The sequence below is a fragment of the Anas acuta genome, chromosome 1 (assembly GCF_963932015.1).
Source record: "Anas acuta chromosome 1, bAnaAcu1.1, whole genome shotgun sequence".
In the NCBI taxonomy this organism is placed as follows: domain Eukaryota; kingdom Metazoa; phylum Chordata; class Aves; order Anseriformes; family Anatidae; genus Anas; species Anas acuta.
Window position 1 is genome coordinate 59,558,957 of NC_088979.1, and position 27,402 is coordinate 59,586,358.

At 39.8% G+C, this 27,402-nt stretch overlaps 2 protein-coding genes and 1 long non-coding RNA gene across 6 annotated transcripts; 2 read left to right on the forward strand and 1 right to left on the reverse strand.

Annotated features, from left to right (window-relative positions):
* The first annotated feature begins 2,168 nt into the window (after positions 1-2,168).
* Positions 2,169-12,959, forward strand: LOC137850139 (uncharacterized). The gene is made up of 3 exons (XR_011092294.1): positions 2,169-2,459; positions 7,250-7,403; positions 10,278-12,959. It is a non-coding gene; the product is annotated as an uncharacterized lncRNA (long non-coding RNA).
* A 2,518-nt stretch (positions 12,960-15,477) lies between these two features.
* On the reverse strand, positions 15,478-19,556 carry LIG4 (DNA ligase 4). Its single transcript, XM_068678262.1, has 2 exons — positions 19,350-19,556; positions 15,478-19,082 (listed from the first exon to the last, which is right to left on the reverse strand). The coding sequence occupies exons 1-2, from the start codon at positions 19,538-19,540 to the stop codon at positions 16,337-16,339; spliced, it is 2,937 nt and encodes a 978-aa protein (XP_068534363.1). The 5' UTR covers positions 19,541-19,556; the 3' UTR covers positions 15,478-16,336.
* Positions 19,557-19,586: 30 nt separating this feature from the next.
* ABHD13 (abhydrolase domain containing 13) lies at positions 19,587-27,281 on the forward strand. 4 transcript variants are annotated; one of them, XM_068678283.1, is made up of 3 exons: positions 19,587-19,696; positions 21,228-21,263; positions 26,088-27,281. In XM_068678283.1, the coding sequence occupies exon 3, from the start codon at positions 26,123-26,125 to the stop codon at positions 27,134-27,136; it is 1,014 nt and encodes a 337-aa protein (XP_068534384.1). In that variant the 5' UTR covers positions 19,587-19,696; positions 21,228-21,263; positions 26,088-26,122; the 3' UTR covers positions 27,137-27,281. The 4 variants fall into 4 exon arrangements, with proteins under 4 accessions (XP_068534384.1, XP_068534401.1, XP_068534377.1 ...); XM_068678276.1 differs by having other exon boundaries at positions 19,602-19,756; XM_068678291.1 differs by having other exon boundaries at positions 19,607-19,756; positions 21,232-21,263.
* Positions 27,282-27,402: the final 121 nt, after the last annotated feature.

Genomic DNA, 27,402 nt, shown 5'->3' on the forward strand with positions numbered 1-27,402 from the left:
CCTCTGTCTTACTGTAAAAAATCCCTGCTTCTCTGGAGAGATGCCATGCCTCTTTGAGTATCTAGGCCATTTCCTGTCATCTTGTTGTTGCTTAACAGCTATAATGTTTGTTCAGACATGTCTCATCTTGCAACATTTTCCTTTTCTTTCTGCTTCTTATTGTAGGCAACATAAATTATGAAGCATTTTTATGTAGGTGTCTCATAAATTAAATATTTTAATAATCAGAGCAACCTGCTCTATATATGGGTACATGCATTTGTGACTGCCTCAGTGGCAGTACATCTTTTAGAGCAAATACACCTTATTTCATTGTCAGACAAATACATTAGTCAAGAGAATCTCTCTTAGTAACATTTTTTTTCTGTCCAAACGTTTTTATTTTTCCTTTTATTTTGCTTTGAGTTAGTCAAAACAGAGTAGAGAAGAGATTACCTATGTCTCAGCTATAGTGCTGCTGTTTCTGTTCTGCTGAACCCTGCAGGATGTTTCCAGAAATACTATCTGACAAGGAAATTGTTTCCAGACTGCTTTGTGCTTTCACCTGCCAGAATCTCTCAACCAAATACACCAAAAAATTGACTATGCTCTAGACTAAATAAAACAGTTTGATTGCAACTAGTGTAAACTAGTACTAAAGTCAAAGGCTGCATGATGGTTGAGTTTCATATATTGAAAGCTTGGCCTAAATGTTACTTGTGTGTAAAGATGTCTGGAATAATTTCTGCACATCTAATGAGAAAACTAAATTTTAAATTTAAATCCAAACCTACACATGCTTAAATACATGCCCTTTAAAAGTGAATTTAAGAATACATGAATCAGTAGAACAGCTTCCATGCTTTAAAATTAACTATATGCTTAAGCAGTTGGCAGGATGAAAGCAATACAAATGTTACAAGCCAAAGCACTGAACTCCTTTGCATTTTTCTGATAGCCTCTGATCTTTCATCTGTTACAGGGATGGCACATGAATGAAATCATTTGCTGTTGCTGCACTAGACTTAGGGGTTTTTGCATGTGTTGATTTTATTTAGCATTAACAGCAAATGCATTTTCAACAATGAAACAGCAATGTATCTTCAGGCTCTTTCAAATGCAGGAAAAGAAAAAAGAAAAAAAAAGGTCAATTATTATTGTAGATGAAATACTGCTTCACTGACAATACCATCAGAATAAAAGAGATGCTCTTCTCAAAAGTCAGCATTTTGATACAAACTAATGTCATTCCTACTTTGAAAGAAATACTTATGCAGATGTACTAAACCATTAAGAAGATGAGCATCTAGATGTTTGTCTCTCTTTTTTTTTCTCCTTTTATTAAAATGTCATTTCTATAAGCACCACTATTTGGTTTTCTCTATGACAGTAAGGTTAATTTAATTTTTAACTCAATTTATACCACAAATATTCTGCAATTCTTTCTACAGATTAGTAGCTCATGTGGCTCATCTCCCTTCCTGAGTACATACAAAAGGAAATTCTGAATAGCTCTAATTCTTCTCTAGGTATGTATAAAGGCATAAGGAAACAAAATTATACACAAGTGCATATAGAAAAAGGTTTACTTTTCCTCTTAGTTTCTAAGGAGGCATGACCAATAAGTAAGAACATGGATACACTTGAAAGCTCACCTGTCTCCAAGGCTTAGACACAAAACTCCAGGCTACTCAGATACATTTTTTTCCGTTTAGTTAAAATACACAGCTGAGACCTTTTCTGTAGGAGGACAACTGTTTTATATGTGTGTGTGCATGTATATGCACAAAGTTAATATGGATGTATAAAGCTATACATATATCTGTACAAACCTAATATATTAAACTGTCAATGAAAACATGGCTGTGATGTTTTGGGATGTAAAAGCTGTAAACTTGAATCCATTTGTGAAGGATTGTTTACTCATTCTGTATTAAGCTCATGCAGGATAAAATCTGTGTACACCTCTTGAAGCAGGGTCAGCAATGCAGCACTCCTCTAGAGCTTCCACAGAAAAGGCAGAATGCCCACAGTAACATGCAGCCTTGAACCTGCTTGCCTGGGTTTCCTGGCACAAGTCAGCCTGTAGCCACTTCACCACAGGATGTTCAGCATAAGTCACCCACATCCTGCATAAAATGACAACCAGCATCATTTTAAAGAAACGGTGAATTTCAATGCATGTTAGGCTGAATCCACACCAGTAGGCATGCTTTGAAGTGCTGACTGGATTGAGTCCCTGCAGAGAGACGGATGGATAAATTGTGGATTATCAATTGTGGATTATCATCAGCCTTCACCACCAACAACACAGAGTTGCTCAGTGCTGTGAAAACTGAGATGTTGCTCTACGTACCCAGTAGCAGAAGAGAAAATGTTTTTTAAGATAAGGTACCAAAGAATGTATAAAGGTTTAGTAGCAATTCAACAGGACTCCCAGGATTTTGGTGCTAATTAGAAGTCCCTGAACTCTGCCTAAGGTGAGCGTTTAATGGCTAAATCCCATTTTGCAGCTTTAACAAAATGAGGATAACGATGTGCTCATATGTTAAAGGACTTAGATGGATGATCTAAGGAGCAAATCATTACATTTTCTGCATTATTAGAACTACTACTAATTACAAGTTAAAGGCCAGCTGGTAAAAGCTGATGGGTGTTTTTCAAACATAGATTTTCTGATTAAATGTTTAATTCCTGTAATATTGTAGTTCATACACTGGCCTTGTTCACTGATGCACTTGGGAATACTGACTGATGACTCAAGAACTGTGGATTCAATACTCCATTCATTCAATATTTACAAACTCTAGGTAATCAATTTCTAAAACATAAAAAGCAGCAGCTTTGTTTTATTCTTTGTGCTCAGGAAGTTAAAGTTACATTGCTCTGGTTGATTTTACACAATTATATGTTAGCTGAATTTTTAACCTACACATGTATTCCCTAAACCGATTTATCAGAAGACTTCAAATGTCAACTCAGTATTCATAAGAAACATTTTGTCTGCATTAAGAGCTGGTTGCTGTCAGTGATATTGGGTTACAGAGAACAAGAACCATCCAAAAAAAAAAAAAAAGTCATTGCTTGATTTGATTGTTATTCATTTTTAAGTACTTTCATTCCCCTCTGATTGCTTTAGAATTTGTCTGCTTTATAAGTGTCTTTAAAAGGAGACATTGATGTTTTATGCTGTCTTAAGTGCTAACAATCATCACTGTTGATGAACATGGACTCATTAATGTCTAAATCATTTACAACACAAGGATGTTTCTTTGTCTCTTGAGTTTGCTTTTCCTGGGACAATTAATTTTTATATAAGCTACTGCATCTGCTTCCAATATCAAGCATGAATTTTAGTTTATCCTTTGGATCATAAAAAATAAGTTTTGCACAGACGACATTTTTAAATCAGTAGAAGAGTTTTCAGAACTCCCCTTCTATTCACAGAAATACACATTTATTTTTTGTTTTTTATTTCTTAAATTTATGACCTATAAATCTCTTAGCTATTCCTTAAGCTGTTGTTATTCATGTAAATAGCATTACACTGTGATCCATGGAGAAAACAGATATACCTCTTCAGCACAGAATTATTAAAACTGACAGTATGACATGAGACCTTACCAAACCATTTTCTTGAGGAAAATGTATGCTCTGAATCTGGATTACCAAAAAAAAACTATAAAATTAACAGTTTTCGTATAGGTTTGGATGGTACAGCTTTCCATCATCCAGCAGAATGCCCAGTAATTTCTGTGAAGCACTGAAACACCGCATGATACAAAACAAAATTGAATCACATGATTTTGAAGTGAAAGTCTGTTATTGATCAAACACTTTATATGCTGTAGGAATGGTGATCATTTGGTTTATGGAACTAAAAGCACCAATCTGGAACGGTTTTCAGTCTACCGGTCCATTTACCTTATCTTTGTCTTTCTGTTCTTCTGTTGCTTTCCAAGTTGAAACTACTTTATGATATGAGTACGCTCTCCTTTTATTTTTTGTAGGATTTTGATTCATTGAATATTCATTAAAAAAAAACAAACAAACAAACAAAAAAACTGTAATAGCATTGCTAGCCAAAGAAACTTGTCTTCATACTGCTGTGACTTGGGTTGAATGATTCTATGTGATGAGAATACAGTGGGGGACTCATTCCAGTATCTGGAAGGTTTTTATAATTTCTTCTTTCAAAGATGGGTTCACACAGCCTCTCCCTCAAAGAGGCCATTAATGCCTTCTCCCTCTTCTTCTCAGTCACCTACTTCATTAGAGCCAGGGAAGAAGAGTGGGCAGAGAGAGGAATATCACTGTTCCTTGGGGAAATTTAGTTAGAATCAGCTCTTTGGTTCACAAGTTATTAGATATGAATAAACACATACACCGTCATTTACACTTTGATTGCTCAATGCCCATTCTTTTAGGAAAACATAAATGTGAGGTGAGGCAGAGGGATCAAGCAGATAATACTGATTTCTGCATGAAGAGGTCCAACTCTCAAAAAGTTGCATTTCTCTTCAGTTTGGCTCTAATTTTCCCACATTATGATTAACATAGAAATTTCCAAGTGAGAGAAGAAAGAAAAGATGCAAGACCCTGGGAAGCTGATATCACTATACACAGCACTTGATGCACGTAGCTTTTCTCTGAATCTATTCCAAAAATGAGGATGCCTTTCAAGTTCAATTAAAAATATGTATGTTTTATGAGTGTAGCCCATTTTTAATCTCCCCCTTTCAGCTTTTCCTCCCTCCTTGTAGGGTTCTGTTGTATGCATTTCAAGAATCTACGACATAGCTCCAGTAGGGAAACTTGGCTCACACTTCTGAGCAAATTGCTAATTTGTGAGAAAGAGCTGTAAGAAAGTCTGCAGAATGGAGCCTTGTGAGATAAGAAAGGTGAAAATGTAGATGCAGGTAGGTTTGTTGAAACTGAGACTGTTAGCAGCTGGAGGAATCAAGAGGAAAAAAAGATGCAAAAGGAAAAAAAAATCATAAAGGATGAATAGAGAGGTGAAATCTAACAGTGCAGGAAGAGCTAAGATCCAGGGAGCAGCAGACGCAAGCTCTGTGGCCTGACAAAGCTGGGAATCCTCTTGGCTCAGCCTCATTCCTGGCTCCCCTCTGGTTAGCAAAATCTGTGGGTGTCACATAGGAAGGGGAAAAGACTGAGAGCACTAGCATTTCACCTCTTTCTTTAAGAAAATCCTTCATATGTGCCAATTAACAAATAATTGCTATGCACTTTAAAGGTGTGTATGTGATGCTGATGTAGTCTCCTTGTAAATGGATAAAGTTGTCCAGGACAAAATCAATTGGTTGTAGAGCTTGAAGGGGGAGAAAGTTTTGAGGTGTGTTTCATGGTTACCTACAGAAAAGTATATGTGTAAAATGATCTCTGCTATCCATTGTATGGCCCAGACTTTGAAATATGGCTGTATGTGTTCCCTTCTCAAACTGGACCACAGTACCTTCTAACATTTTGTTCAGTCAGAAGCAGTACAGTAGTTGACAAGTAAACTGTTTTCTCAGACAGAATCTCTGAGCTGATGCTTAGGAAAATGTATGCATGTCTTCAACCAGAACAAGAGCTGTGATGTCTGAACTCTCTCTTCTCTACGTGAGAACTCTGGAAATAGTCTTCCCTGCATCATCAGCAGACCCCTCACTAGAACCTGTGGGCCAGTGGCTAGGGCATTTATCTGGATTACCGTCTCCATTCCCATCATGATTTCTCATTTTATGTACAGACTGGGTTCACATGTAAAATGAACAAATAGATTTGAGAGCAGGGACTGAAACTTGCCACAGCAAGTACTTCAGCTCCAAATCCAGTTTATAAAGCCATTTTAAAAGCAAAATCTGGACCTTGACCAGTGCTTTTCAAAAGGTAGTTTAAGTGCACTTAACTTCAGGAAGAATCTATGCTGTGTGAGTCCTATCTGAGATATCTAAATCTGAGGGAGGGGTGGGGGGGAAGGGTTAAGATTTCTCTGCACAACAACATTTTTCTCAGTTCTCGACAGAATTCCACTCAGATTATGGGGTTTCTAGAAAAAGACCTCTTTTGGTACAACAGTACATTTGTCAGAGTACCTACTCAGGCAGTAAGAAGTCACCAGATACCAGACTGTAAACACAGCAGGTAAGTATATAGGAGGGAAGAATATACTGGATGAAAGCTCTCTGAACTGATCTCCCAAAGCTTGGATCCATACTGGGTTGTAGAAGTCATGAAGCGGGAGATGTCAAGAGCCAAAGGGAATCAGATTTCACTTTGTTAGGTTCTTTGGGACAGATCGAAAGTGTGTTTCTACTTCTGGCTTCCTGGGATCTGAGCATATGCCATAGCAGATGACCATTTTACTAGGAAGCAGCCCTTGGAAGAGGGCCCACTCTACGTTAGGAAGTGTTCACAAAGCCTTAAGTTTACAGGTCCAGTAGACAAGCTAGACACCCAAACCAACAGTGGCAAGGCACTGTGGAAATGCTTAAGTTTTCCATACAAATAATGGGAAAAGGGTATAACTGTTTTCTCTCTGCAGCTCCCCAGAGGCTGCTTAGCAACTTTAAGCATTTCTGTTAAGTAGCCTGATCACTGTTTGGAGTTAGATGCACATAATGCTGAAGGGTCAACATCTAAGTTAGGAAGCTATGCTAAGGGAAATTATTTCATCCTTGGAAATAATGGTCTTGAAACCACTCACGGTATATTCATGGCTGTAACACTGACAACCTACCCTGAAATCCTTGTACACAGAAATTATTTCACACCATTACTGCCCATACTGCTAAATGTCAGTGACTGAAGTCCTTTTCTGCGTTTAACTAACTTCCAAGCTGCCCTGCCAAATATATGTTAATTAAAATAGCCTGTATCCCTCTTTTATCAGCATTTAAATCCAGACCTAGCACAGGATTCTGCAGGGTTTAACCCCACATAAAATGAGTAAGTAGGAGATAAAAGATAGAGAAAAAAATGTAATGGTTAGGCTGACTAACAAAGCCAAGACTATTTCTGCTCAATACTAATGAGTCAAGTTATCTATGCTGGCCACCTGCCTGACTATTTGGTTCCTGCCTGTTTTATATTGCTTGTGATGATCTTCAGGGAACTATTATTGTATGAACACTGCTGAATGATTTTAATCTCTACTTTTATTCTTGTTAGCTTTTAATATAATTGTAAAAGATAAATTGTAAGTTGCATGCTTTTTGATCACTAAAACCTTTGTGAGATGATAAAAGAATATTAAAATTATTTTCAGGAATTTTGGAATTTAGTCAAAGGGCAGACAGCTGCGGATGAAGATTATGGAACAGATGAGCCAAGCCCTGCCATTTTTGTCATTCTGCTGGACATTCACACCAGGCTGTTTTTTGTTGGCTCAACATAGTGGTCTTCATCTCTCCTCAGTCAATGTAAGTGGTAGTTATGGTCTTTTTTCTCAGCCTCTGGGTGCTCATTCTGTTTCAGTGTTGCCTCTGATGAAAATATTCTCCAATAGTAAATATTTACAAGACTTCCCATGAGCTTAAATTCCCATAGCAGAACTCTGCCCACACTTAGTGACCATGAAATACAGTTCATGGTGCTTCCCATGCTTCCTCTCTGCTCCTGAGCACAATCTGAGATTTAGCATGGATTTTTCATTGTCCCAGGGCTCCTTTCTGCTTTGCTCCTTCATCCCAGGCTTACTTTTGGTTCTGGCCAGCGAACCTGCACTGAGCAGAGCCAGGACACAAGCCTACCACTATCATGCTGTTGTTCATAACAGTAAACGGTAGCATAGTCTAGTCTCTGGTAGTTTTGGCCTGGACCAAATAGCATTTTCCACTGACCAAGCACAGGCTAGAAGGACTTGGTCTGAGCCACAGGTGCAGCTGTAAACATAGCCAGCCTATTGCAAGAAATGAAAAAAATAACTATCATGAGAAATGTGGCATCCCTTATCATGTGGTTTGCTGCTTAGTAACCTTCCACCTGGCATTCAGATATGAAAAAAACAGTTTCCCTGTGTTCCAGTCACTTTGTGGTTCTCTGAGGGCAGACCACAATTAGCTGGTGACTGACATTACAAACTAAGGAGCCATAATTGGGAACTACTCATTCTGTTTAGCAGGCATCTATATGCATGAAGTGATAATGCACCTTAAACCGAGTCCTGGCAAGTTTTTCTTTCTGTTAACCAAGCAAAATTGCCATGGTGCCTTTTTCTGGCTGGAAAAGAGGTCCATATGTAAGGCACATCCAGACAGCAACAGCAAGCATGGTTAGCTTGGGGTATGAGCAAGGTGAGTGTGAGGTAGTCTGTGTGCACCAATACTAAGACACCTTAACACAGATTCTTGTCATCTTGCCTTCCCATTCACTGCTGGGATCTCTAAATGTATTTCTCGGTGTTGGCAGTGGAGAGAGAAGAAGAAGAGGTGAAGGCAGAAGGGAGTGGTCAGAAACACCACATAAATCTATATATCTATATATTGGGTGTGTATATATAGAGAGAGAGGGAAGCATGTAGATAGTATGCACATTTACACATACTCTAGCAGGTTGTGGATACTTTATTCCAGGAAATAAAATAGATTTAGTAATCCCTGTCCCTGCCCTGCAGTCCCTAGAGCTCACTGATACACTGGACAGACCAGTGAGCAGCAGCAGAAATCCTGAGCAGGGCCATGACTGAGTCACAGTTTGGCCCTGGACAGCCTCCAAGGGTTCAGCACCCGACATAACCACAGAACTGTGTAAACCAGACCAGAATTCATAAACAAAGACAGACCTGCCACATACCATGTGCATTCATGCATTTAAAGACAAATATCATGTGGTTCTAAATGCATTTTACATGAAAAGGTAATGCACTATAAGACAAAACAGAAGTATGATTTTGGAAAGGTTGAGAATTGGCCATGTCTACCAAAACTATAGGTCAGGAAGGCAGATCATCCAAAACATATGCAATGGAATATTTATCCTATCCCATTATTTTGTTAAGAGCCAGGGCTCTCTTCTTCACAAGGGGAGCAGAGGGATAGGTGCTGAGCTCTGCTCTCTGAGGACAGCGACAGGACCCAAGGGAATGGCATGGAGCTGGGACAGGGGAGGGTCAGGCTGGGGGTTAGGGAAAGGGTCTGCACCCAGAGGGTGGTCGAGCACTGGGACAGGCTCCTCAGGGCAGTGGTCATGGCACCAAGCCTGCCGGAATTCAAGGACTGTTTGGACAACACTCTCAGACACATGGTCTGACCATGGTCTGTTTTATTATTAGTATTTTGTTTGTTTGTTTGGTTGGTTGGTCCTTTGGGGACCCAGGAGTTGGACTTGATGATCCTTGTGGGTCCCTTCCAATTTGGATATTCTGTGACTCTTTCCAGTGGAAAGATGTTGCTTTATGTCCTCCATTACTAAAAAATAAAATATTTGGATGTTTAGGTATTTTAATGTTACCTGTACTACAACTCAGATGTCATACGGAGTGTCTGCCAGGAATTTTCATGAGATCTCTGTACAACAGTTGGTTATAGAACACTTCATCAAACATAAGAATTTATGTATATATATATATTAAAAAATAAAAAAATAAAATAAATAAAAAAAAAAAAAAAGTGCTTCTAGACTTACCACATAAGACAGAGGGGGAAAAAAAAAGTAAAAAAAAAAAAAAAAAGTGGGGGCAAAATTATTTTTTTCTTTCTCTTATAACTTTAATTTATGAAATCTGTTAATGCACATGATCTCACTTTTCTGTTCTGGTTGCTCTTACACCGCTGTCACACAGTTTTACCAAGTACCTGCTATGCTTCTCTTACGGTTAAATGGAATCAACAAAATAAGCCATCCTGCTTATTTGTATTCTGTTCAGGCAACCCTGTTCAGGGGTTTTACTGTGAGATCTGTCATATTCATATTAATTTTTGCCTTACATAAGCTTCAATTTGTTGGCAGCAGCCACTGTTTAAATCTTTCTTATTACCCCAATAGCACTCAGGGATTTTAACTAAAAAAGTAATAACTCTGAGACACATTTAACTACATCTGGTATAATCATATATGAGCATGTTCGTATGAATAACTGAAGTGTAACACAGGGGTACTCAAGTTAGCTTTAGACTAACTTGATGAACAAACTGATTCTGCTCTGGCAGCACACAAGCCTGGTATTTAAAATCTATAATATGCCAGTTAGAAGAGGCTAAGGCTGGGGAGAAGCTGTGGGAGAGAAGGCAAGAAAAAAGAAACCACAAAATGTAAAATGAGACACATGTTTGTTACTGTCTGTTTCTTCACTACAGGTATCTATGCAGACACACAATATCTATCCACCTGCCTTTGACCACACTGTTACATGTTTTGGCTTCTCAGTGGTTAACCCTACACAAGAAGATCATTAACTGCAGGTGTGAGAACCGGAGACTGAAAACGCAGCCTTGAAAGCGCAAACTGCACTTCAATGCTGCTGGAGTAATGCCTGCAGGGGCAACGTTTAGCACATGGGCTGTGGGAAAAGTTGCCATGTGCAAGAACTTGGAGGAAACCTACCTCTTGCCTTGATCCCACCAGCCTGCAGGGTCTGGCCCTGGGGTCTAGGGCTGTGCTCATGATTTTGAAGTCTTCCAGCACAAGAAAGCAACTTTTACTTAAACACCTCTGGATCAAGGCTAGGCAACCAGATGAAAGCAGTTCAGTTACTGAACCTGTTTTCACTTTCAAAACTGATACAGCTGTGAATCACCTCAAAATGAAATGAAGCTCTTCTGTTCTCACACAGTTGGCTATTATTTAAACATGTATACTTAATTGGCTAGTGAGTTCTTTTCCACTGTTCAGATTTTAAAAAACCTTGGTGTTCATGTTCACTGTAACTCACCATCTGACTTTTAGAAACAAACTTTTATATTTTGGGTTTTGTTTTGTTGGTAGTGAGTTTTTTGTTTGTTTGTTTTGTTTCCCAGGGACTTGTTTATTGATTTTGCAGTACAGAACTGCATAAATTCTATGATTTTACTCTTGCTTAATATATGGCTGGACCTCATGCTGCTGATCACAACTCTGAGGCTAGCAGTTCAGCCAGTTTTCAGCCCACTTTCCTGTTTATTTCTCTAGCCCATACTTCATAAGCTGTCTATGAGAATGTAATGGAAGACAGTGTCAAGGACCTTCTTAAGGCTTGTATCTGAATCTATCCCAAAAGGCCAATGTGAACTTTACAAAAAGTAATAGCAATATCATATCTAAAAGAAAATAATTTCAGGATAGATAACTCTTAATTTTCATACTTCTAGAATGTAACATGGAAAAACATTTTATCTTTACATATAAGCTCCACCTTTACCATTAGGTTGGTATTATAATTCAAACTTACAGACTGTTCCCTCATTCCTATCCACTCATAGCAAAAAGCAGTACAATAAAATTTTATAGGCCCATCCACTGTACTGTGGTATGACAGCTGTTACCAGCTGCACAAGTTTTATGCTCAATTTAACTACGTTACCAGGCATTTCCCAAGTCACCTTCAAATGAACATTTTTTTCTCCTTCACAGGAAATTTTATAACTAGCAACTTCAAGTCCCTCTTCTGAAGAATTCAAACTGAAATTACCTATGAATTTGAAAGATTAAATGCTGTGGCTTGTTGTTTGTGTTTTTTTTTTTTTTTTTTTTTTGTTGTTTTGTTTTTATTATTATTATTATATATTTGTTTGTTTTCAAAAAGACTGAAACTGAACATTATAAAAAAATTGTGTCAATCTCACTAGCAAATTAAAGAGCTTTTTAAAATCTGTCACCATCATTAAATCGGGGTGCCATCAAAGGAATTTTATACCCAATCTGTCATTTGCCATAGCTGACAAAACTGAGAGATTTTGTCTGATCGCTTTTCACCTGAATAAATGAACCTGTGCTTTACAAAGACATTCATGTAGAATCAAGACATGCAGATGTACTATTTTAGTGAAGTGTGAGTGAAAATTGACCAACAGGTGCCACACAGGTGGGTTTTGTTTGGTTTGGTTTTAGTGTTTCTCCAAAAGGATGTATTATGGCAAAATTTTATAAGATTTCCACAATTTTCAAATTTCATCCCAGAAAGCAATCCACATCCAAACTAAATATCGGATGAATATCAGGGAAAGGGGTTCTGTGGGGGGTGAGGTATGCCGTAAAGAAGAGAAGCAAGGAATCCTGGTTCCCCTTGTGCCCTGTAAGATAAGATCTCCTGTAAGATCAAGAGGTGCAAGCGGGCTGCTCCAGGAAAGGCAGAGTGCTGGGAGCCAAGGGGACAGCAAGGGGCATGAGGCAGTGTCCTCAACAGCAAATGGCACAGTCCCACTATGTGAGTCCCGTGAGAGATGAGCAAAGCTGCCCAGTGTCAGTAGCCACGGTCAGCCTGTGATAGGTAAGTGTATGGTGATGAGGTGGGTGCAACATCAAGACAGCAAGTCCACTCAGTAGGTCAGGATAGCTATCAGTGAGGTATATGGTCAAGCACAGCTGGAAGACCGTGACAGCAAAGACTGCAACCAAGGACTTGAACTTAAACACAGCTTCCAAATAAGTTGAGACAGGTTCCTAACAAGGCTTGTTGCACCTCTTTTCACAACTCTCTGAGCAAGGTAACACAGCTACACCACATAAGAGCTAGCCTTTTGCACAGGCAGCCATAGCCCCAGGAGGAGGTGGCTGCACTGAGGGATCTGACAGCTCCTTCCCTTCCTATGAAGTTCTGGTACATCAGAAATCATTCTTCTGTGTGTTTGAAATCATCTTCCTTGGAAGTTATCATTGTGTGCCAAGTACCAAAATAAACTGACAATATAATTTAGCTACACAAGTTAAATACATTAATCATCCTTGTTCTTCAGAAGCAAAGAAAATAAAAATTGATTAACTCAACTAAGAGGGGATGGTTTTCATTAACTGTTTGAATAATAATGATTTTTCATCATATTTTATGCAAAACACTCTTTATAGCTGCCTGCTTACTTAAAGCATTCATTTAGCTATGACTATGCACTAAAGCAAAGTGTATATGAAAATAGTGTCTTGTGTTGATTCACCACAGTTTGCTACCTTTTCTTTCTCCAGCAATTTACCTTCCTAAGAGCAGGAGGGAAATGGAGGAATTTGGTTCTGATATTTACTACACTTAGAGTTGCATAAACAGTCCCAAAGCTGCCGCAATACTACAGCCCAGCTGTAGCACAAAGAGAGGGAAGTGTTTTTTTCATCCATGCAGTTGAGCTTCTCCAGTGTTACTACTTCCAGTATTTCAAATGTGAAGTTACTAAGATAATACATCTTCAACAGCATGCAGCTTGCAATCTATGGCATGCACACTGTTAATTTCAGTGTTATTTGAAACTTTCAGGTCTTCAACAGATAACTAAACAGTTAATAGTACGGTATTTCACAAGACTATATTCTAAAATTTATCTGCAGATGGAATAATTATATTTCTTAAGCCCCTTAAATAGCAGGAATGTCATTTAGTTATTTTCAGTGCACACACACAAGCAGATGAAATGTGAAATAAAGAGGACCGAGAAAAGTTGTGCTGATGTGTAAACACCTAACAACTAGTCAAGGCTTTCTCATGTTGCCATTGGTGCAGAAACTACCCACAGAAAACAGCTTGCCCCTCCCCCCAAAAAATTGAAACAATTTTCTTCATATTTTTCATTTTTAGCTTAGTCAAACACTAGTGGTTTGCTTGACAAGTCAGATACGTTCCAAGTATTCATGGAATTAGAATAATTCAGTAAATTATCCTAGGAATAAATAGATGTTGCCAGTACCACATTCCAATGCCTTCTGAATGACACTTAAGATTTTAGCTTCTTACTTTTTCCTGTAATGGTGCAAGAGCTCCTGTGTGAAGGGGAAGCAATTCTATATTGACTTTCAACAGCCATGTTTACTTACATTTGCATGATAGAAGTATACAAAAGAGCAATAACAGCTTTATACCTGGCATAATCCCTGTCTACAACACTGGCAATCATTTTTACATCATGGATGTGGAACTGAGGAACATACTCTGAAGTGCAAGCACAGCTGAGATTTTACCAGCACTGTACAGTCAATACATGCTGCATTTCCACTGGTGAAGGCAGAGAAATCATATGAAGGAAAAAAAAAAAAAAAAAAAAAAAAAAGAATTCCTCCCAGAACCCCTGGCAAGATTTCTGGTACTGCGTGTAAGCTGCCCACAAGCTTTTGCTACAAAAATGCACTGCACCAGTTATATGTACTGGAAAGTAGGGAGAAAAAAAAAAAGAAAAAAAAAAAAAGTTTGATGTGAGTCTGTTTTATTGAATTGCTTCATAAACTAAGAGAACATTGGAACCTTCTCCCAGGGATTGTGAAATTCTGGATTGTGCAGACGTGCCTTGGCAACTGCTCACTGAAATCAGACCATCATTCATCAACCTGCTGCTGCAGCCAGGACAGGTACATACCAGGTGTTCTGCTCCAGCAAGTCCTAAAAGTTGCTCTCTTCTTTCTCCTTTCTCTGACAGCATTTTCAAAAAGTAACAGAGAATAGGAATTATACCAAACTTTTCCCTGAAAGTGCGAGGTCTATACAGTCCTTTTTTTCTGTTAACTCACTATTATTTCTGAAACTCCTACACAAACATCATCATCTTAAAATAAATTTCATGTTACAGTGTAAATTAGGTTTGCTTTCAAAACAAGTGGCTATTAAAAAAATTAAAAATAAATAAAAAACAGCTTTACACAAAATGTAAATAAGCCAAGAAATCTTCACCTACAAAATCCCCATTTTTAGACATATAAATGTTATTAAGAAAACAAGAGTATTTGCTGCAATAAAAAGTACAAGAGTACAATACTCTGTAATCAGAGGAGGTCCTCTGAAAGTTCAAACATCAGGCAAATGTTTCAGCATTTTCACTCCAGCTTTTCCTTTTTGTTGAATGCTGTTTTTAATGTGTGTTGATTACCTAATCAGCTTTATATGCTTTAAAAAAAATGTATATATACATATACACCTATCCAAATAGATAGACCTTGTTACTGAAACCCTTTACTAGTCTACATCAGCTCATACATCTACCTACAAATCTTGTCTTCTATTACTCCTTAGACATCATGCCTGAAATTCTCTGCACACCTCCTGAATTACTTTTTACCTGTTTATAATATTTTGAGTAAGGGACCTCCAAATGCTATAAGAGATAAGAATAAACTCCCTCTCAATTAGCCTAACATTTCCCAATTCTTTTTACAGCAATTTTTAAATGAACGCAACCACAAAAAGCATTGAACAAATAGCTCAGACAGAAACTGGTTCTGTGGGATCAGCCCCAGACCAGTTCTGTTTGATACCTTGCATAACAAGAACTGACGTCTGAACTTCTCTTCCTATGCAAATTTAATTCAGTTATCTAGGTGTAAAATCAGAAACTGTTTCATGCTTTTCAAGAGTTAGTTCTCACAACAACAACAACAAAAAAAAAAACAACATACCAGGCACATTTGAAAAATATATTTATTTAATAATTTAATATATGTATATATATATATATATATTGAAATAGATATTTGGAAACTCATCTCATTACTGAAATAGCTTATGGAACTAATTTTTGAAAGGTAAACCAAAGAGTAAAAGCCTCACTCTAATGCTTGATGATTTAACTGCAACTATAATGGGTAAAGGACATCGTTACAGTTAAGTAAACAATTTGTAGTTTAGATATATTAGTAAATATTAGTTCATTAGCACCTCAATATGAAGTTTAGGTTTCATTGTACATTTACTTATAAAAAGAAATATAAGATCAATGCAATATCCTAAAACCAATGTGCTACTGAGGCTACATGGAGCTTAAAGCTAAAAACAGTGTAAACAAGTTAAAACACTACAAAGAAGGTTTATAAATTACTGAATTATGTAGCATATGTAATATATACAATATCACTTTTACAAAAGCATGAAAGTGATTGCAAATCAATAAATAAACATATTAAACAGTAGAATTTCCATAAAATACTGAATCATTGGCTCCATTCTGAACCATAGAGAAAAACACTATCAGTAGTTAGGAATTCTCTTAGAAGAGATTAGATCTCTTCTGAGACCAGTACGTGAAGTAAAAGGCTTACATTATTTATCTTGTGGCTTCTTACTCCCCCAGCAGCACAGCTTAGCATCCTCTTGCTTCCACAACAGTATAACAAATCTTCCTCTAATTTCAAAACAATCATTGTTTAACCACAGGTTTAATAAGACATGAAAACACACAGAAAAATTAAGAAAACACATTATACCCAAGTCCAATCAAGTCAACAAGAATGCTTTACTCTAAGATTAAAAACTATTTTAAATCAAGTACTGATTTTCATTCTTTGGGACTCCCTCCTTCACCGACTCTGTTACCCACAGCTCAGATACAATCTTAAATTTTTTCCCAAATGTTCTCCTGAGTGCTTTCATTTCTTCTACCCGAGAATGATCTTCTCCTATAATGACATGGGAGACACCTTCTTCAAGGCAAGAGACTACTTTTGCCCCATAAAAACGGAGCTCCAAAGCTCTAATTGATAGTCTTGTTCCGTGGATTTTGGTTCTGGGTTCATTAACAACAGCATAACAGTCCACATAAATAGTGTTTCCTCTGAATATACTGAGTTGACAGCTGTTCCATGAGTAACGTTCTTCTAACTCAGCAATCACGTCCAAGGGCATTATTTTATTATCCTTCATTCTTGAGAATACTTCCTTGAGTTGTGCAACATCTGTATCTGCTGTGTAGCTGTCTCCATAGCAATCATACTCACGAGCAAAATGTTCTTTAGTGTCAGGAGACATGTGAATCATAACGGCTGGCTGCCAAGGCACAAGCATTTTGGACTGAAAACACTGCAGAAGCCACTCTGCCTTCACCACATCGTATTTGTTGGAAGCAATGATGTTTTTCACTCTGACGTTCTCAGCTCCCGCGATGACACAGTAAGTGTCCGGTCCAGGGTTCTGTACCACACTCCCACCACATTCGGCTATTCGGCTTTCCAGTTCAGATTTGGAGTGTTTTCCTGTACCTGTCATAACACAAAACTCTACATCTTCAAACACATTTGAAACCTTGTTTACATTAGAAAGATCAGGAGCTTTAAATTGCTCGGCTATTCCGATTACCTTCTTCACCTTCGATACAGTTTTCCTTTTCTTCTCTTGCGGCTCATCATATTCGTCAATATGAAGGTGCTTGGATGCCAGCTTCCCTTCTGCTCTACTTCTGAGATCTGCAAGCATGTCCAAAGTCATGCATTCATACCATTCTTTGTCCTCTCTTATTTTCTCAATTCGGGGGAATCTCAAGGTACAGTCAGTTTTGTACATATCACTGTTAACAATCTCAGCTGCCTTGACCTGAACGATGACGGAGTTACAAGGTTCGATGTACACTTCAGGTTTTTCAATGCCACACAAAATGTTACAGGGAGGGTCCCTCCTATGGTAGGGCTTCCAGTGTTTAGCCAGTTTCAAACCCAGATCATGCAATTCCTTCATAGTGTAGCCAGAGCCAATGCGACAAATAGAGTGGAAAACAGTAGGTTTTTCGTTTGGAGCGGGAGTCTCTGCAATCGCACACAGAAAATGAGACATCATTCCACCACGTAAACCCTTTCCCCAGTAACCACCAACTATCAGAAGGTCGAGCTCGTCCATCAGCCCATTGACGTATTCCGGCTTGATTTTTAACCAGCCTTCCCCACGTTTGTCAGGCTTGTACGTGGACATGGGATCTTTGACCATAATCCCTTCCTCTCTGTTATCGATTGCTTCATTTAAAGCATCAATTACTTCTTTTCTCGTTCTGGCAGTTTTTTTATGTACGACATGTATCCTGCCTGTTACTGGGGTAAATACGTTGCTTAAGATCTCGTACCTTTTGCTCAGTGCTTCATGACCCAACTTCTGATCATTAACCATCAGCACATCAAACACACAGAAGCAGGTCTGCAGATCAGAGTCCTCCACCATTCGTTTTATGTCAAATTTGTTTCCTTTTTGCATGAAGGTTTGTGTCTCCGGATTGTAAGCCATCATTTCACCATCAAGAATGCAATTTTGTATGTTGTCTTTAAATACACTATGAATAAATGGTGTTAACGAGCCATCAAGGGGGGAAGCACCAAACTGCTGAGTATAGTCAAACCCATTTCTGGAAAAATATTTATACACATCACCATCTTTGTGCATCTGTATACGTTCACCGTCCAGTTTAGTTTCTATGTAGAATGTCTGGTTATTCATTTGTTTCTCAATTTGCTGGACATCGGCAATAGCAGCAAGCATCGGCTTAAAGGCAGAAAATAACGTGATAGAAACATCGCTAAGTGAGACAGTGGGATCATGCAGTTGTCTACAAACTTTTTCCAAATCTGTCGTGACATTGTGTAATTCAACAGCATCGGGATGAAAAATGGAAAATATAGTTTGTTGACTAATACCCAGTTTTAGATCCTTTATAATCATCCGGATGAGCCACTTTTGCTCAAGCGCTGTGCTCTGGGTAATTAACTGAAGAAGGCTTTTCTTTAACTGCCCCTTGTTTCTAGCAGCATTATTGTTAGCTATGGCATCTAACAGTTCGTTGACCTGTTCCACTGTCAGCCTGCCTCGTTTGGGGCTCCTAGGTTTTAAGACAAAGTATGCAATCATGGCAAAGTCTCCAGCATCCCCACGCGAACCGGCAGGCGTCCTGTAGTTTAAAAGCTTCGCGGCGTCCTTCCCATCTTTGGGCAAATTGAGCAGCTCGATGTACAGCTTGGCGAGCATGGTTTCCTTAATCCCGTACGCCATCCTCTCCCTCTCCAGCTGCGGCAGAATGAGCCGCATGGCCGGATAAAACGAATCGGTGACGTCCTTCTCCTTCTGGTGAAGAGCGTGGTGGAACTTTCTCCACGAGTCCAGGAAGTCCCTGAAGTACTTGGTTTTCTCCGGCCGGGTCTTGCAGGCCTGCATCCGCTCCAGGGTGGCGCACAGGTCCGCGAAGGGCACGTGCGAGGCGACCGTCCTGCGAGGAGGCGGCTGCGGGGAAGCCATCCGAGACCCTTCCTCGCTGAAACGGGAGAAAACATATGTATATATACATATAAAATATAAATATATCGATATAGTTGTGGAGGTTCCTGCGGTTCCTGGTTACGGCGCAGCGGCCCCCTCACCTCGACGCCCCCCCCCCCCCCCCCGAGTGCCGTTGCCATGGCAACGCAACGGCCCCGCAGCGGAGCGCGGGAAGGCGTCGCCGGGGCGGGGGGGGGGGGGGGAAGCCGTGAAATAGGGAAGGGAGAAAGAAAGGACCCGCCACCCCCCGGAGGGGACCTACGTGGAGCCGGTGAAGCGCCGGTGAAACCCGCAGCCGCGGCGGCCGCCCCTCGGCCCTTTGCTCCGGAAGGGGAGGAGCGCGGCGGCGGCGGTGTCGGCCGGGCGCTCCCCCCCCCCCCCGGCCCCACACACGCAGTGGTTCGGTCCGACGCGGAGGGGAGGGGGGAGAGGGGGAGCGCGGCGGCCGCGCATGCGCAGTGAGCGCTGCCGCGGGGACGGCGGCGGGGCCCCGGGGCGGCCGGGCCCCGTGAGGAGAGGAGAGGAGGAAGCGGAAGCGGAAGCAAAGGCAGAGCCTGAGCCGGAAGCGGAAGCGGCGGCGGGCGGCTTCCTGCCTGGGCAGCGGCGGAGGTCGGAGCTGGGGCCGCGCTCGCCCGGGGCTGCGGCGGCGGCCGCGGGAGGATGAGGCGGGTGCGAAGCCGGGGCGCCGCCAACGGGGCGGGGGGGGCCTGGGGAGCCGCCGGGGGATGGGGGGGAGGCTGTGGGAGGCTGTGGGCCGTGCTCGCTGCTCGGCTCGGGAGGTGCCGCGGTGACTGAGGGTGCGCTTGGGGGAATCGCTGGGGATCCGCGGCAGGGTGAGGGGGAGAAGCGTAATGGGAGTTCCGCGGGCTGCGTTTTCAGTTATGGGTGGGCACCGCTCGGTGTGGAGCTGTGGCAGTGCGTGTGGTGGGAGAGGTGGCGTTCTGCTTGCAACAAGCGGCCTGCGAGGTTTTGAGGCTGGGTTGTCCGTGCTCTGTTTTTTCAGTAGGTGTAGATGCTTAATTAGGGGTAGCTACTTTGTTGGAACTTTTCTATAAGAGTTTTTCTTGAGATCAACAATTACCTAAAAGGAGGCTTTAGCGATGTGGGGATTGGTCCCAAGCACCAACTGTTAAGGTGAGAAGAGTTGGCCTTAAGTTGCACCAGGGGAGGTTTGGGTTGGATATCAGGAAGGATTTCTTTACTGAAAGGGTTGTGAAGTACTGGAACAGGCTGCCCCAGGAACTGGTTGAATCACCATCCCCAGAGGACTGGAGGACTTCAGAAAATGCATAGATGACATGCTCAGTGACATGGTTTAACGGTGGGCTTGGCAGTGCTAGGGTAAAGGTTGGAGAAGATGATCGTGGAGGCCTTTTCCAAGCTAAGCGGTTCTAGGGTTTTATTACTAAGAAAGTGTAGTTTTCCTGTCCTTATTAAATATCTTGTAGGTTTTCTTTAAGACAAGTGTCTCCTGCAAATCTCACTTTTGATAGCTGAGGACTGTTGCTACTTAAGAAAGTCTTCGGACGTATGAGTAAATGTAAAATTCATATAAACCTAATTTATGTTTAGAGAAGGTGGTGGAATGTGGCGTGCACAAATCTCTCCTTTTTTTTTTTTCCTGTATTTTTAAAACCACCACGTTTGTTTGTTTCAAAAACTGTAATGAAATCTTAAGGGCTGCAGTGACTGCTAAAACTTGTTCAAAGCTATTGAAAGAGAGCAGCCTCAAACATATGAATGCTTTTCTTAAATGAAACTTTAAGCATGCAAATACACAGACTAAAAGTTAGCTCTAAGGAGGCAGTGTAAATCTAACATAACTTGATTATTATGTGCTATGTATGTTTTATATTATATATTATATGTGTAGTCCAGGATACTTCAGCATGGTTCTCGAACTTCATTACCAGCTGGTATTTTCAAGTTTAACAGCTCTTTCAAGGAAGAGTTGAGCTTGACAGGAAGAGCTTGAATATGGTATGCATGGCTTCATCCTTAAAGCAGGTGCATAACTTCTAAGGGTACTGGCTGCTAGCACTTCTTAAGCTTCTGTAAAATAATTGAAGACAAACAGTGATTGCGTGTTTAATTGAAAAAGCAATTTTACTCAAAGCTCCCAAATGGAATTGTCTTTCAGGCAGAAATGAAGCACGGGAAATCATCACATCCAAAGGTAAACTTTTTATAATGTGATTAGTGTGTGAAATTAACAGTGTTAATATTAAAATGTAGACAAAGGCAAAAAATTCAACTAGATCTGTGGCAAATACAAAAGTAATTTCTACTGCTGTTCAAAATGAGTGGGTGATTGTTCCCATGCACTTAAGTTTGAACTTAATGTCATTATCAACTGAAGACCATAAAAATTTAAGTGTTTAAAATTAGCATTAGGGCACAGCAGAATGATATTAAAACATCTAGATCATGAACACTTTTTTTTTTTCCTCAGAGTTTTTGTTGTCCTGAGTGATTTATATTCTGAGTAGTTGCATTAAGTATGGAGCGTGTAGCCCGTCTGATAGAACACAGAGATCTGGCTGTGGTGATATATCCTGATCTTGGACTGCGGGTTCAGCAGTGGAGATAGATACAAGGATGCATGCGTGTTCCAGAGATTGAGACTCAAGATTGTCAAATTTCACTTCTGCTTTGAGATGTGGCACAGTTCTGAAGCTTTATAAACAGAATTTGTCGTTAATGGTCTTTAAGCAAGGTGGGTTGTGTGAGGCACAGCAGCACTCTGGCAGAGTCTTACTTTCAGTTAATTCTGAACATTGACTTCCATCTAGTTGCTGTTCTTCTGTGTTAAAGGTTTCTGTTGTAGAACTTTGTATTTCAATTCTTGTCGTCTCATAAATTTACAAGCATCATCAATAAACTTGGAGGAATTACTGTCATTCACAAAGGCTAGCATCCCTAATATAGCTATACCAAAGGGATAGGAAGAAGCATGAAGCAGTTAGATGCTAGACAAAATACTTCTGATTATGCTTGTGGCTAAGAAAGCACCATCTGTGAGGGGAGAGCAGAAGACCTGGGTTTATATAGTCTGGAGAAACTGAAGGTAGGTTACGTGGAGGTTAATATACACTGAACTAGAAGTAGTGAGTTCGGTACTCAATCTTTCTTGCTGTTTAGTATTGGGAAATATTTTCCAGTAGCTAAGAGCAAGTAGCAGCTTATGTTTAAGTTTCCATTAATATAAAAGTTATCTATGGAAACATCTACCAGATAAAACACTGACTTACATGCCAAATTAAATAAAAAAAAAAAAAGGAAAACCACCTTCCTTATACTTTTTTGTATCCTTAGCCATGAACGGGATTATGCACTTGACTCATAAGAGAGAAGCAGCAATATATTTATTGATGCAAATAGTGATTTAGTGAAGCTAAACGAGGTCACTTCATTGTTTCCTGCATACAGGACAGGGTCAGACTACAAGCTTCAGGGAAGCCCTCACGTTGAGTCACGAGGTTCAGAGCAGAGGCCCTTTTGCTGTCCAAACTCCAAAGAGCCTAGATACAACCAGATCCTATCCCAATCCCAGACTTAATGGTTTCTGCCTAAAGGATTATATGCACAATCAATCCTTTTTATCACTTAGATAAGGCTGCAAAGTTTCAGCATGCTTAACAAGTTACTTGCAAAGTTTTAACTAGCTCTTAATGAGTATCTGTTGCAGGTAAGGAATCTCTTGATCTCAAGGAGTAACCTTGAGAACCGTCCCTGTTCAGGGGGGAGATCATGGCATGCAGGCTGCTGCAGTACGGGAAGGTCAGCAGGCTCTGGGCTGTCCCCTGTTTATGGGGTAAGACGATTGACTGCTAGCCATATTTGCACACCAGCCATATGTGGTTGGTGCACGCTCCGTTAGCTCTTGGATCTATCTCCTGCAAGGCCACCTTGAGCCCAGACGTGTTCATCACGGCTGCCACCAATGGTTATCTCCCAAGAAGGATTGCAGGTGAAAAGATCAGGTTAAGGGGACAGGGCAGAGTGTACCACTACAGCCTCTAGCTTAGTTTAAATAATCAGCAGTAATAAAATACTGTTACTATGCGTGCTGTGAAGGGGGATCAACCTTAAGAAAGAATGCTTTTTGAGGGGTTAATGTTTTATCTGGTAAATCAGAAAAGGAAACTCATGGAGAAACCTAGTTTCTCCAGCTGAAACAGAAGGCCTGGCATTGGCCAGCTTGCTGACTTCCCTTGGTTTCAATATCTCCATCTGTAATACAGGGATGATGTTTCATGCCATCTGTCTGCAGAGCTGTGATACTGCTAAACTTCTAATAGTAGAAGGCATTAAAAGTGAGATTATCCTTTTAAAGAGTTGGCTGTTCAATATTAACTAGTCGTATTTGCAGGTGACATAGAAAATAATTTTAAAAGGTCTTATTTTTGAAGAGGTAAAGGGTACCTGCTTCTTGCTATAGCTGGGACATCTTAAGGATGGCTTATGGACTTCTTCATGTAGTCTAGGAACAGTCTAGTCATGGCTAGAAAAAGAAATGTGCTTTTCCAGGTCTCAGGTGCACTGTTTCTCAGGTTGACTAGCTCAGACATTGAAGACCAAATATGTTCTCTTTCCCTCACTTTCTGGCATCCAACTAGTCACAGAATATAGAGATACGAGAGAATTGCAACATAATTCAATATGGAATTTTTGCATCAGAAGATGTTATTCTGTAAAGTGTTTGAAAGATAACCTTACTGAATTAAAACACAGATATCACTCCCTGTATAAAAAAAGGATGTGCATATGCTTTAAATGGAAGTCTCTGTATTCTACTATTCAGGTCAGAGAAAGTGTATTTAGAAGGCTTGCTACGTTGGACTCCCCAGAAAGCATGGCTTGTAGCTTTCTTGAGAATGAAATTGTGTTCCCTTAGTCTTTTCCAGGTCTGTGTGCATGTTTGAGAAACCATAATTTTCCATGCTGGTGATCCTTTAATTGCTGTTGGAAGGAGGCAGGCAAGAACCTGGAAGAAACCTGTATCTTTGTTCTCTCACACAAAAAAGCCTCACATCAAGGTGTGAGGTAGACATGATTCAGGCCCGGTAGCAGATGAAACTAGTGAAGTTTCACGTAGCTGGGAAGAAAAGCTGAATGGTCAAGCAGTTGTTCATTAGTGCGGGGTAGTCAGCCTTACTGAAATATGTTAGGTGAGTGTGAAACAATTAAGCGTAAACTACACCACCCCATAACATGTTGAACACAAGCTATATTTCTACTGAAAGCTGGCTGAAATACCCTGAGTATGTGTTGGATTTGGGTTTTGTTAGAAAAGAACTGAGTTTGATCTATGAAGTCCTGAGTTTTACTTTCACTACATATTTGTAGTCTGAGTTGAGTTCTAGTTGTAGGATACATTGGCTTTTCTCTCTGGTAGGAAAGTGTTTATATATACACACATAGCAGCAGTATGTCAGAGTTGTATAATACTCAGTAGTATTGCCCTAGAAAATGGGAAGCTGTGCCCAAGGGAAGCTAACGTGGCTTATAAAGCCATCAGAGGATGTCTCCAAATACAATCCATAGTGTATGTGGGATAGCCATTTGCAAGACTTGTAATCATCTTACGTAAGATTTTTTTACGAGTCATTTTTAATGATGGGTCTATTTCTCTTCTGTGAACTGCTTGTTGAGAGGTTTTTTGGACTTTTCATTTTGTAATGAAGTAATAGAAATTGAATAAGGGCGTAAGAGAAGTGTTTTTATTGTGGTTATCAATGTTAGCATTCTTAGTCTTCAGTGTAGGAAATGTTTGTCTACGTCATTAGGGAATTCTGTTGGAAATTGAAATACCTACTTCACATCTGTCCTAAATGGTTCACAAGAATTAAATTTCTATACAGACAATATTTGTGCACACTTGGATTTGGATATTGAACATGAATTCCTCATACAAAAAAAAACAAACTTGGGATAATTGATCCCTAAACTACTTTAAATTTCAATGGTTCTGTATTTTGAATAGATAGACTGTATAAAAACATAATTTCACATTGCATTTGGTGAATATCTGAGTCTTAAGGTGTAACAGATTTACTTATATATTTGTAATTGTGTAAAGCAGAGATGGCAGTTTTTTGTGGTATTTTTGCTTAATTGACATATTTGGGGAGTGCAAAGGCTGTGACTAGAGTGGTGGCCTTTTATATCGTGATCCACAGAGATTTAATCTGTTATCATTGAGCACCACTCTCCTCATTTAATGGTGCACATGTTTGTCATAAGTCTCTTCAGTTTTGGACTACGTAGCAGTTGTGCTTTCACTGATCAGAGAATAATGCAGGTAGCTGACTGTTCTCAGTCAGCTGTGTGATGACAGTTTTGTCATTCAGCTTACTGATCTGTTATTCTAAAACTTGTAAGTCAGAACTAATCAAAATATAGCAAAACTTCTGTTATAAATGTAAGTACAGTGTGGGATCTTGGTGTCTCTTCTGATTGTTTTGCATGTCGCTCTATAATCACAGTTGATTGGGGTTTTGAAACACTCAAAAACACTCAGATTTTAAACTACTGAATGATAGCTGACCCTGTGTGCCTTGTTAGCCTTGAGTGGTTGCGGAGTGAAGTGCATAGGCTTATTGAATGTTCCTCTTGGCCTTAATCGAGCTACTTTTGTTTGTGCTCTCTGAATTATAGATTTACTTTTGAGAAGCTTGGACAAACTAATCTGTATGTTTGCTGCCTGGGTCAGTAGGGATGACTGAGGGAAAACACTTCATGGTTACACTTAACCGATTTTTTAGAGCCACTGTTGGATATTACCCATTTGAAATAATGCAAATGTGATTTTGGAAAGTTTCAAAGACTTGTCTTTACTTTTCTACCTGTTTTACAGAACTGTATGTTTTCCAAATTCCAAAGGAGTTTCACTCCAAGTTTGACACTTATGCTTTTTTGTAATGTTGACTTTTATGTAATAAAATATCACTTCATTTTTTCCCGCCATATTTATATGTCTTTTTTTTTTTTTTAACAGGATTTACTCGGAGTAAAAGATTACTGACTACTACAATGGAAAAGTCATGGATGCTTTGGACCTTTGTTGAAAGATGGCTACTAGCATTGGCTTCCTGGTCTTGGGGTCTCTGCCGTATTTCTCTTTTACCTTTAATAGTAACTTTTCACTTGTATGGAGGCATTATACTACTCGTACTAATATTTGTGTCAATAGCAGGTATATTATATAAATTCCAGGATGTGCTGCTTTACTTTCCTGAACAGCCCTCTTCATCACGTCTTTATGTTCCCATGCCTACTGGTATACCACATGAAAATATCTTCATCAAAACCAAAGATGGAGTTCTTCTCAATCTTATTCTGCTGAGATACACAGGGGACAATGCAGCATATTCTCCAACCATCATTTACTTTCACGGCAATGCAGGCAACATTGGCCACAGGTTGCCAAATGCTTTGTTAATGCTGGTGAACCTGAAAGTAAACTTAATCCTTGTTGATTATAGAGGGTACGGAAAAAGTGAAGGAGAAGCAAGTGAAGAAGGTTTGTACTTAGATTCTGAGGCTGTGTTAGACTATGTGATGACTCGGTCCGATCTTGATAAAACAAAAATTTTTCTCTTTGGCCGTTCCTTGGGGGGAGCAGTAGCTATTCATTTAGCTTCTGAAAATTCCCATAGGATTTCTGCCATCATGGTTGAGAACACCTTTCTTAGCATCCCACACATGGCCAGCACTTTATTTTCTTTCTTTCCAATGAGATACCTTCCTTTATGGTGCTACAAAAATAAATTTCTGTCCTACAGAAAAATATCTCAGTGCAGAATGCCTTCACTCTTCATCTCTGGGTTGTCTGACCAGTTAATTCCACCAGTCATGATGAAGCAACTTTATGAATTATCCCCAGCTCGGACTAAGAGATTGGCAATTTTTCCTGACGGAACTCATAATGACACTTGGCAGTGCCAGGGATATTTCACTGCACTTGAACAGTTCATCAAAGAAGTAATAAAGAGTCACTCCCCTGAAGAAATGGCGAAAACATCATCCAATGTTACAATAATATAACTGATACTCTTCTTTGGGGTCGGGGGAGTACCTGCACTGTACCTTGGTTTGTGAAAAGTGGTGAAAGAATGTTAATTTTTACATGTGTGTCATGTCTGTACTTGCCTAAAGAGTGAAATTAAAGTTGGAAAGGTCTGATGCTTTATTAAGAAGTTCCGGATAACTTTTACATTTGCAGCATTGTAAATGAACCATTTTGTCTTTCTCATACTTTTTTGATATGTCCATATAATCCATTTGTTTGATATGTACAACAGATGCTATTA

What these genes read in the sequence shown, in the direction of transcription:
- LIG4 (XM_068678262.1), bottom strand. Translation starts at nt 19,540, where the DNA reads ATGCGCGGCCGCCGCGCTCCCCCTCTCCCCCCTCCCCTCCGCGTCGGA. An exon ending in CGGCGCTTCACCGGCTCCAC is followed by an intron (nt 19,083 to 19,349) that starts GTAGGTCCCCTC and finishes CTCCCGTTTCAG; the next exon opens with CGAGGAAGGGTCTCGGATGG.
- ABHD13 (XM_068678283.1), top strand. Translation starts at nt 26,123, where the DNA reads ATGGAAAAGTCATGGATGCTTTGGACCTTTGTTGAAAGATGGCTACTA.